This window comes from Mytilus trossulus, chromosome 6 (genome assembly GCF_036588685.1).
Source record: "Mytilus trossulus isolate FHL-02 chromosome 6, PNRI_Mtr1.1.1.hap1, whole genome shotgun sequence".
NCBI classification, from domain to species: Eukaryota; Metazoa; Mollusca; class Bivalvia; order Mytilida; family Mytilidae; genus Mytilus; species Mytilus trossulus.
Window position 1 is genome coordinate 5456449 of NC_086378.1, and position 12516 is coordinate 5468964.

General features: G+C 34.6%; 1 protein-coding gene across 1 annotated transcript in view; it reads right to left on the reverse strand.

The window, feature by feature from the left end:
- Window positions 1-12516, reverse strand: part of LOC134720643 (lachesin-like) — a 42771-nt gene that overhangs the window by 11801 nt on the left and 18454 nt on the right. Inside the window, exons 4-6 of the mRNA XM_063583022.1 lie at window positions 10947-11104; window positions 6689-6890; window positions 4464-4697 (exon numbers count right to left, since the gene is read on the reverse strand). Of these exons, the coding sequence (XP_063439092.1) occupies window positions 4464-4697; window positions 6689-6890; window positions 10947-11104 (594 nt within the window). The remainder of the gene's footprint in view (window positions 1-4463; window positions 4698-6688; window positions 6891-10946; window positions 11105-12516) is intronic.

Sequence of the window (12516 nt, forward strand, 5' to 3'; positions counted from 1 at the left end):
ATCACTATGCAACATGTATCAGACCGATTTATTCACAATGTCACTAACAGATTATTATGCAACATGCATACGGCCCTTTATTACACCATGTCACCAACAGATTACTTTGCAACATGCATCAAGTAAGAATTACACAAAACGTATGAACACAAAATCACATATATTCAACTTCTATTTACAACGTCCAACAATATGTAGTATCACCTTGTTAGTTTGCAACTAACCACAATAACACAATAACACAATGACACAATTACACTCGCACAACGTTTCAATTCACAAGGAATGTATATATAAACACAGCTGAACTCACGCACTAACTATCCTTTTGAGTTCTCACACAATGAATATTATCCAACTGGTGAGGTTTAACACAGTGCACTTTCACTTATACACTTCCACAATATTACAACACCAGCAAGTAAACACCTTGTATTCTCACTTATACAAATCTATGAAGTATTCACACTTCCTCATAGTACAACTTGCAACACCAGCAAGTATACACCTTGTATTCTCATTAATACAATAACCACTTATATATTTATATCAGATTCACTTTATACATTGTATCACAATCACTATTGCAATATCCACATATAAATCCGAACACTATTGATATATCCTTTGGAATCACTTAATTCACTCTACTTACCAGTTGGAATATTTAATCCGGATTTTATCACTTCAACGGTCCACATATAACTGACCAAGTTTCTGATAATGATGTGAGGGTGTTTAGGGTCCGACTATCCTGTATGGATATCGCGGACTGTAGAAACCTATTCTAAAGACTGGAGTCTGTCGGTCTTTTTGCCTTCATTTTACTTCGACTGCGTTGGTGTTGCTGGTACGGAGTATCGGGTCTTGCTGCTTGTATGGCTGATTGAATTGCCTCTTTGGATTGATCAGTGATGACGGGCGATGTGTGTGTTTGTGTGAGCAGTAGGTCTGGGTGGTCGATGTCGAACCCATCTTCGAAGTCGATCCTACTGCGCTTGCCTCTGTCATTGGTGGAGATATAAAATACCAGGCGGTGGCAGGCCTTGTTGGGGTTGTAGGGACTGGTGACAATATCCCTATTGACTACTACCCCAACTGGTTCCCCCTTGTACTTCGTTGGTGTTAGTACAGGTTCAACAACGCTGTCTCTTGTCTCTGTTTGTGTGGTGGTGGTTTGTTGGACTTTGTCAGCAGGTACCTCGGCTGTTTTTGTTGCCTTCCACTGGTAAAAGCGCTTTGCGTCTCTTCTCCTGGTGGAGGGTGGCTTACTCTTCAGGGCCGGCTTGGATTTACTAGATGGTGCCTCTGGTTTCTTAGCCTTTGTCTTGGTCAACATGAGCTGTACTGACACCTGGTCAGAACTTGCGGAAAACTTCCAGGCAGGTTCTTTTCCAGTTAGCTTCATGGCTGCTAGTAAGGCATTCAAATCATTTGGAATTTCCATTATGATGGTCAACGAAGTTAGTGAGTTGTTTTCAGCTATGATCAGTACGAATACTTCAAACACGACCAAGTTTCTCTGTCTTGAGCTGGCTTATATACTGCCATATGGAACGGTCCATTATACTCGAAGGGGTGAAAATCAAGATTATACTAACTTTAGGGGTGTTTTAAGTAAAAGATGGTGCTCCAACTATGGAGAAACTTATAAACATATAGAAACACAATTAATAGGGAAAGACAACTGGTATTTCACATAAAAATAAATAAGCTATGACCGATTTTCGTTACAGTTTCTAAAACGGTATCACTCAAAAGCAATGAAATTCTATTGTTTGGACCAGGGTTCCACATTTTTTTTTAAATGTTAACATGCATAATTTGTCCTAATGATCATTAATCACATATCGAGTTTTCCATATCATCACACTGTCATAAAAATTCTAATGCTATTAAATCATTCGGTTATAATATTCGGATCGCGTTTTTCCATGACCACCTTTTTCGGCGCTATTCGAGGTAGTGCATACAAAACCTATATTCTACTTGTCTGGTTCGTACACGTGCACTTGATACAAATCTACATGAAAAATTCCTTTTTGATCGCTTTCTATTTTCTTTAACTAAACGACAAAGTACTGGAGATTCAGTAACAAAGAAATTATTTCTTGTAACATTAATTGTTAAATATCCACATGTTCGACTCCGAAAAAAAGAGAGCTCTGCAATTACATATTTTCGTGTGAATGGCTATAACAAGGTACTTATATGAACCTGACTGTGTATTTCAAAATAAAAAAAACCAGATCGGAATTTTTTTATATATATAACTTTCCGTTGCATAAATCATTGTGCCTTACCATTGGGAATATTGCAATGCTATTGCCATATTCTAGTGTAATTCTAGTAATTCTAAGGCTTTGTATATAATTATATGCCATAAACGTACTGGTGTAAGATATAAAAATGCACCAATGGCGATATTATGAGAATGTATCCATCCAGTATGATGCTAAAAATGTTTCTAGTGTAATTTCATTATAGTTTGCCAGTGTAATGTAACTAGACTACTTCCAAGCAAACGCCGAAGCTCATAAAATCAGCAATCGGGACTACGGGAAAGTTCGAAGAACTGACAACCTTGCCTTGGAAGTTGACAAGGACATTGCTCATATTAATGTAATGATATACTAGTATACATTGCGTAGTGTGCCTGTATCTAATGTGAATGAATTGAGTTTGAAATGCGATATAAAATATAAGGAGATGTGCTATGAATGCAGATTGGACAACCATATGCCACAGTTCAGGGAAGATCTAGCGTGTGTACTTTTTCTGAGGGTCTTTTTTGGACATGTTGCAAACAATAAGATTTCAGTTTAAAATGTTTTAGAAGTGATTAACGAAAAGCAGTTATGTCATCGAATATTAGACAATTCTATCGCTAAATGTTTCTTTCCCTTCACAACATTAAATACCCTTAATGTCGTTAATGTCAATGTTGTATTACGGAATAACAAGATCAGTTATATTATATTGAATTTTGAAATTACTTTGACCAGGAAATCTTTTACAGAAGCTTACGCATATTTATCACCTAAACGTTTTGACACCCGAGCTAGCTTATTGAATGCAGTGGATATATTTTAGCAATATAACAGGCAGCATAAAAGCATACAACCATGAGAAAAATCCATAACGTTTAGTCATTTATAAATGGTCCGACATAAAAACATTATTTTTCACCCTCTCCCTTCTCCGGGAATCCCTACAACTTGAACTAAATAATTTTATAATAATATTCAATTTTGAGACTTGAGAAGAAAAATTACTTCAAAATTGTGTTGTCTTCTTCTGAATGATAGCACAACAAAAAATACATATTTCGCTATCCTTGCGAAATTGGAATTTGATCAAGAAAAAACATGTTCTATTGTTATCATACATGTGAAAAACCATGGTTCTAAATTTAAATTTTATTTTCCAAACCAATTGAGGACAGAATAGAAGACACGTGTTTATTTTATGCACCATGAGAACTGAGATAATTGTCATAGTGCACAATTCTTAGTTTCTGTATAATTTTTAAATGACGGAACCTGATTTTTTATGTTCGTTTTTCCTCTTTCTGTTGGCTTTGTTCTTCCACTTATACATGTTATAGGATGTTACACTCTTGGTAATTTACCCCTTAGAATCGTTATTATTTTCACACAAACATAAATCATCCTAAAACTTTATTTGCATTAAATGAAACGAGACATGCCACCGTCTTTCTAGTTCAGCACAAAATTTTACATGCAATTTACGGACAATTAATCGTTACTTACAAGTTAACTGTTTACTACATTGCGAATTTCATTCAAAACTATGATTTTACAAAATTATTGTGTGAATTCTCGTTTGATTAGAATAATACGACTAGAAGCAGAAGTTTTACTGGTTTAAAGTTTTTTTTTACTTTCTATTTGAATAAATACTAGCGGCAAATCAAATAAATGTCAAAGATGCAGACTAACACACAATAAGATACTAAGATTTCTGATTGGAGTAGTCCTGATTATGTCTTTAAAGTTTTGAAATAGTACAGGAATACTTGTCTGTGTTCATGATAGACTGCATATGTAATTAAAATGATTATCTCTAGAGGCTCGCAACAACGAACACTTCGCCTTAATTCAACCATATTTGTTATCAACCTGTCTCAAGTAAGGGGTCTGTAAATCAGGGGTTGATGGTTTGTTCTTCATTTATGGTATTGTCATGCTTTTGCTTACAAATGTTTTGAAAAGTTAGAGACTGGAAAATCATACTATAAAATTAATGAATTTTGGTACATGTATGATTGCCAACACACTTTGTATGAATTTCTTAACATACCAGCGTCCTCTTCACTTTTTTCCTTTGTAAGAATATTTCTCATAAATATCTATAATACACAAAACTAAATAAATCCTAGACAATGACCTATAGCAGACAATTGTCAACACGATAACTTATGATATATACTATGTACATACCAAAAAGTTGAAATTGAGCTTGATTTTCTCCGTGTTCATTTTTCGCTGTACAATAATAAGCTCCATAATCATTTCCTTGTACATTTTTTATTTCAAGAGTGTACCATTTCTCATCAACTTTTAATCTCTGATCATCTTGTTGTTCTAATCTGTATTTGTCATTGTCCTGAATTTGTTCTTTTTGTTGCGTTGCTTTGTTTTCTTTATACCATATAACTTGTGCTCTAGGATTAGCTAATAAGATAAATTATACATTTATTTTTTAAAACGGCATATAGTCCTTAAATCCTTTCGATATTCTGTAGATATTTGCAACTTGAGAACCAATTGTAGTGCTCATTCATCGCTTATTTTTATAAGAAATTATCAAAATATACAAAACAAGTTTAAATTAATATTTATGCAATAAACAATGCTTTGTGATATGTCAATCTTGTATAATATTCCATTTTTAAGGGGGAAATATTTTTAATCAAATGATTTTAAAAGAGGCGAAAGAAAGCAGAGGGTCAGTCAAAGTCATAGTTTAAAAAAAACTGACAATGCCATGGCTACAAAAAAAGAGACAAAAATAGTTCAGGAGACACAACATATAACACTAAAGACTAAGCAACACAAACCCACCTAAAACTGGGGGTTTCAAAATCGCCTTAGTCTTACCAGAAAAATAAACGGCATATTCTTTGGATTGTAATGATGATGTCACATATAAAAAAAATCATCATTACAAACATACTTTATGAAAGTTTCTCCGCTTTCATTAACCAAAACTGTAAATTGTACATTAATTCAAGGTGACGCAAGCTTTATGTGTGGCCTAAGGAATATTTGATCCAAAAACAAATAAGTAAACAAAATGAATTAGATAGCTGCTTTTACAGGTAACAACTGCATATTGCAGCATGCATATTAAATATATAGGTTGCCACATGTGGAGGAGGATCTGCTCACCCTTTCGGAGCACCTGAGATCACCCTTAGTTTTTTGGTTGTTTTCGTGATGTTTATTATTTAGTTTTCTATGTTGTGCCATGTCTACTAATGTGTGTCTGTTTGTCTTTTTCAATTTTAGCCATGGCGTTGTCAGTTTAATTTAGATTGATGAGTTTGACTGTCCCTTTGGTATCTTTCGTCCCTCTTTTAAAGGAGTTTATAAACCAAGAATGTTCGTATCCCAGGAATAGACTACCTTAGATGTATTAATCCAATTTTTTTTTTTGAATCTTCAACTTTGTACTTTTTTGGCTTTAAAACTATTAAGATCTGAGCGTCACTGATGAGACGTATGTAAACGAAACGGGTGTCTGGCGTATTAAATTATCATCCTGGTACCTTGATAACTGTTATGACCTTTTATCTTTATGTTTTTTTATTTCTCTTAAGAATAGTATTTTAGTTTCGTTTAAGCATACATCACATGGTGGACAGGGATTCAACATTAAAGGCAGTTGTCTATCTTTTTTATTAAATTGAAACATTTATGCTCATAGAAATAAAGTAAAATAACAAAACTACCGAACTCTAAAGAAATGCGTTGACTTATCACAAAAATGGAAAATAGCTGTCACATCACTCATTTGGTTTTGACATATCGGTATGTAAGAAATGATGAATTTGACTTGGCTGTATTAATAGCTACACATTCTCTTAGGACAGCCGCATAGAATTCCATTTATTTGAATAGCATGCATTTTATAAGATCTTTTTTTCTGAACACTTGTGTTGGTGTTTTAAAGGAGTCAATTATATAACAGAAGCCATAAAAAATTACATATACAAAAGTAGGAAAATAACCTGTTATGATTATGATATATATACCAGGCTTATAATTAAACGCGAGTCTGGCGTACTAAATTATAATCCTGGTACTTTTGATAACTATTTACACCACTGGGTCATTGCCACTGCTGGTTGACGTTTCGTCCCCGAAGGTATCACCAGCTAAGTAGTCAGCACTTCGATGTTGACATGAATATCAATAATGTGGTAATTTTTATATATTAACTGTTTACTAAACTTTTAATTTTTTGAAAAACTAAGGATTTTTTTATCCCAGGAATAAATTACCATAGCTGTATTTGGCACAATTTTTAAGAATTTTGGATCCTCAAAACTCTTCAACTTCGTACTTGTTTGGCTTTATAAATATTTTTATATGAGCGTCACAGATGAGTCTTATGTAGACAAAACGAACGTCTTACGGTAGATTTAATTCTAACAGCTTACCAGCTACTAAGCACTCTAATTTTGCATGAAAACTCCGATTCTGTGCCTGACCTACAGTATCCTGGACAGCCGAACAGTAAGGAGCAAATTTGACTTCAATCTGTACTCTGTAGGATGCTGGTGGTTTAACATTGTTATCAGCAAAACAAACAAACTGTCCACGATCTGTGGCATTGATGTGGTTAACCTTGTAAATACCACCCTGTAATAATAAAATGACATGTGGCTTAATTTCATATTTTCGAAGCAGATTACTGTTCTATTATCCTGTTGTTATTGCTGTTTAGTCCTATACATTGTCCAAATCACTATTGTCTTATGATATAAATAAAACACGAATGTGTCTTATGATATAAATAAAACACGAATGTGTCTCAGGACACAAAAATCCAGATCAACCTAGGCAATTTTACGTAGATAATGTAGAACGGTCAGCAACTATCTGTTCAAATTTATACTTTGATAGATATAGGAAGATGTGGTGTGAGTGCCAATGAGACAACTCTCCATCCAAATAACAATTTAAAAATTAAACCATTATAGGTTAAAGTACGGCCTTCAACACGGAGCCTTGGCTCACACCGAACAACAAGCTATAAAGGGCCCCAAAATTACTAGTGTAAAACCATTCAAACGGGAAAACCAACGGTCTAATCTATATAAACAAAACGAGAAACGAGAAACACGTATATATTACATAAACAAACGACAACTACTGTACATCAGATTCCTGACTTAGGACAGGTGCAAACATTTGCAGCGGGATTAAACGTTTTAATGGGCCCAAACCTTCTCCCTTTTTCTGAAACAATAGCATAACATCACAACATAGAAAAACATACGATAAAATATCAATTGGCAGACTTAACTCAATCAAAAAACGTATGATTACACAATGAACGAATAAATTTGATCTGCGATATCTGAATACAAATGCACAGTTAATTAAATATTAGAGACAAACATTCATGACCAAAAGGCTAACAAACAAATTCAAACACACTGAGGAATATTTAACCAATCAATGTTCACTATAGAAAAAAAACCGGTTTGAGTGCTTTTGTGTGAAATTTTAAATCTGCGCGTTCATATTCTAAAGGCACATCAACCGTGACGCTCGAATTATCGTTTTTAAAAATACCAAATAGATCTTTACTAGGATCTTGTGTCCAAGGCCTAACTGAAGAGGATCTCAGAGTAGCAAGGACCCTAGAGATGAAGTGTGAAGGCCCACCGGCGTGTGGGTACATCCTAGAACTCATCAACCTTCTAACACCAGCTATGGGTGAATAGCCGGCTAGATGAACGTCATCAGCCTTAGAGGGCAATTCATATAGGAGAAGAAAACTCTGATATAAAATTCCGGGTAGATTTGACTCGTCAGCCTTGGTCGTCAATGAATCTATAGGACAGGAACCTCGAGTAAAGATTCTCTGGTTTTCCAGTTTGGGGATTGAGTTATAGGTCAACAACCTATCCTTATAAAAAAAAAACTTAAAAATTACAGAAACGCGAAATCATTCGCGCCCTATGCGACACATGGCGTTAACGGTAGTTGTAAGTTGTAAGTACTAGACTGTAGTTGGTAAAATAAACTAGTGTGATAATAATGGTCCTGTATGGTGTCACATCGGATATCAACGCTGCGTATTTTCCCGTTACGGACAATGAATGATTAAAAAATTGACGACTGATTGCAATTCAAAAGAGGGACGAAAGATACCAAAGGGACAGTCAAACTCGTAAATCTAAAACAAACTGCAGACAACGCCATGGCCAAAAATGAAAAAGACAAACAGAAAAACAATAGTACACATGACACAACATAGAAAACTAAAGAATACACAACACGAACCCCACCAAAAACTAGGGGTGATCTCAGGTGCTCCGGAAAGGTAAGCAGATCCTGCTCCACATGCGGCACCCGTCGTGTTGCTTATGTGATTACAAATCCGGTAAATTGTCTAATTCGGTAGGTCAAATTCGCGAAAGGGAAGGGGATTGTAGTTACGACGTTAGGAAAATATCCGATATCATTTGTGAAACGGTTATTCCATAACGGTCAACCAACTCGTTATGGCGTCCGTAAAATTTACGAAGGGATGCTTTCAACTTCACCATTGGAACTCTTGGTTTAATAGCTTCCTTGTGAGCAGTAACCCTCTATAAGGAAAATCATGATAGGAAATGCAAGCACGGGAATATCGTATCAATTGGGAGATATATACCCCGTATGCAGGTGCTGCTGGAATGTTGCTACTTAGAAATGGAAAGTTCACAATTGGAAAGCTGAAATCATCTCTTTTGTCGTAAAGTTTTGTCTTCAACCGACCCTCATTGTCAATTTCTAGATGTAAGTCAAGATATGAAGCCGACTTAACTGTATCTGTAGTATCCTTTATCTCCAATTCGATGGGATAGATGTGATCCACATAGTCACCAAATTTTGAATTGTTTAGTGAAAGAACGTCATCTTTATAGCGGAAAGTAGAGTTAAATAATATTGCTAACTTCTTATCTTTCTTTCTAAGAAGTTCCTGCATGAAGTCAGCCTCATAATAATAAAGAAACAAGTCAGCAAGTAGAGGGGCACATTATTTTCCCTTTGGGATGCCAACAGTCTGTTGAAAAACACGTCCTCCGAACGTAACAAATATGTTGTCAATCAAGAAATCAAGCATCTTGATAATATCGGTTTCAGAGAATTTTTTGTTTGAATCAGAATGATTCTTTACAACGTAGTATTTATCCCTCCCTAAGACAAGATACTTGTATCTACGTTGGCCATTCTTTTTTATGAAGCAAAGTAATACCAACTCTTTTAATTTGTCTTTTAGTTTGGAATGTGGAATACTTGTGTAAAGAGTAGAAAAGTCAAATGTTTTAATACTGTTACAAGATGAAAGAAAGTTAGATTGTATGTACTCTAAAAGATCTTTGGAATTTTTAAGTATCCACATCTGATTCACGCCACCTCTAGAATAGGCAGTTTCACAATAACTTTGAAGCCCGTCTTTGGTTGCTGATAGAATAGATGTTAATAATTCAGAAAGGGGTTTCGTGGAGCACTTGGAAGACCCAGCAATATACCGTTGTTTGTAAGGACACTTATGTAGTTTAGGTATCCAATACAGTGATAGAAGATCCAGTTGAAATACCAAAGGAACAAAGAACAGACCTATGATTATCCAGGATTTCCTCTTTGGTAAGTGTCGTGAGGGTATATGTTGGGTTTCCAAGTGAATTTTCCATACCTAATTCGTTTATCAAGCAATTAATGTAATGACTTTTACAGACAAAAACGATGTTATTTGGTGCTTTGTCTGCGGGGACAACAACATATTTATCATGGAGGTCAGATAGGTGTTTAGCAACATTTGGATTTTTGAAGATTGACGTAGCATGGGCATTGATGGACCCATTCAGTTTCTTAATTCTGATTTGTATTAACGACCTCACTGCCTTAATTCATTCGGATAGAGTGTCTACGTCTTCCTTCTCGCGCTTAACCCATTGCCTAGCATAATCCTCGAATGAATCCATCAAAATTTTAAAGTTGTATTTCCAATTAATGGATTTAGGCTCACGATATTTCGGACCTTTCGATAACACGTTTCGTAGAGAAGTATTATTAACAATGTTAAGGTCACCGGTAATAACGTGGCCAGCAGGATTATATGTGAATTGGGAACTACCACAAGTGTTATGTCTTAATTATTTCTAGGTTTAAGATATTGTCTTTAAAGCAGAACACAACTCATAATGATAAAATAAATGGAAACATACAAAATTCGGATTAACATTGTATGTACGACATTAATTTGTAATAGAATACATATAATATTGTATACTATGTCATTATTTTGAGTGTAACAGCTTTAAAAGCTACTGTAGTATATAAGTTGAAGATATCTATAGGAAATTCAGGGAAAATTGTATGTCCAACAAAACAACATGTGAAAACAAAACAACAGTCTATAAAACAGATCATAACATAAAACTGTAAAATGTTTTGGTAATTTTGCTAAAATTTGATAATAAATTTGAACAAAACGGGAAAAAATCCTATAACAATTCTATAAATTTAGGCACACAACGTACGTGAAGCCTGTTGTATTTTTGGTACCACTTTATCCCTAATCGTTTTATCTTTCTGATATCACCATAAAATACGTCTTTATTTTTTCTTTGTCTACACTTGCCAAAAACTGGAGGGCATCTGGCATGATAACCAATTATATTTTTTGTTTTTCCTTACCCTTTGCTGGAATCCACCATTAGGGAGGGGGAATCTATCTCCTCTTTTCCATGTTATATTTGGTGCAGGATTTCCATTAGCTTCACAAGTCAGTGTGATATTTTGTCCTTCCTGGACAGTTATACTGGTAACATTGTCATCTTTTATAGTAGGAGCAACTGAAAATTGTGTTGTATAACATGTTTATTAAAGCTGAAAATGTACTATCAATTCAATAACAAAAAATTCTTAAATCATGTGCCTCTGAAAACTGTTACATGCAACAAACCAATTTTCGACGTTGGGTTCATGATACTGCACTTGATATGACGTCATATTGAGTGTAGTGTTATAGGGTTATTGCATGAATATTTAGGAATATTGTCCAGAGTAGAATTTTATATCATATACTTAGCATTGATATGATAGGTTTTGCATATGTGTAATGAGCTGAAGTACACACGCCATAATTTCCCACCCGGGCTGATAACCCATATCAGGTGCATCTCGTGCACAAAACCCATAATAATGCCTCTCGTGCAAGTTTCTTCCGGTGTTTCCGGTATCGGTTATTGACTTTTCCATTGTGACGTCAGATACTGTTAATGACGACGTCAAAATGTACTGGAACTTTTGTTCGGAATGCCATTGACAATTATGAATCATTTTATAGTACAACAAACCTGGAGTAATAATGATCATAGAACTCTTCCAAATTTTCAATGTTTCAAAATGCCTCTAAAGGTAATGTTACCATTCATATACATGGAGGTAGTGATGCTGTTGTTGGACAATTATAGTATATTTGATTCATAATTTAACTTCTTTATAAAGTTTTTGACTGTTTTGACTCCGTCTCGGGCTGATAGTGGGGACTCGGGATGATACCAAGGCTGATATGGAAAAGTCCATGTATTAATTTCTAAATATTGCACGAGCTTGCGAGTGCAATTATATGTCCCAAGAGGGACAATATTCCCCAACATTCAAGCATTAAACTTTTTATTGTATAGAAAAATATAAATTTTGATAGTATAAATTGGTTTCAACTAAGATTTTGTTGTTGATTACGTCAGAAATTTTGAAAATTAATTGCACTAGTACAATATTGGAATTTAATGCACGCTTACTTTGGCTACTTTCTGTAGGAAATATTATATTCCTATAAATAATAAGAATTATTGAACAGAACGGAGAATGATTACAAACAGCTACTATTAGACCGTTGGTTTTCCCGTGTGAATGGTTTTACACTAGTAATTTTGGGGCCCATTATAGCTTGTTGTTCGGTGTGAGCCAAGGCTCCGTGTTATAGGCCGTACTTTAACCTATAATGGTTTACTTTTTAAATTGTTATTTGGATTTGGATGTAGAGTTGTCTCATTAGCACTCAAACCACATATTCCTATATCTATCTACTAACAAAACATGTTTTTGTCATACAGCGTAGTAGCTTAAATGGTTATTTATATGTACAGTATATAACAAAAATGCATATTAAAAAAGGTGGAGTCAATGCAAAACAAAACAAAAAATATCATTTGACAGAAATGATTTTGCAAACCCAACAGACAATTAAGATTAATGTTAC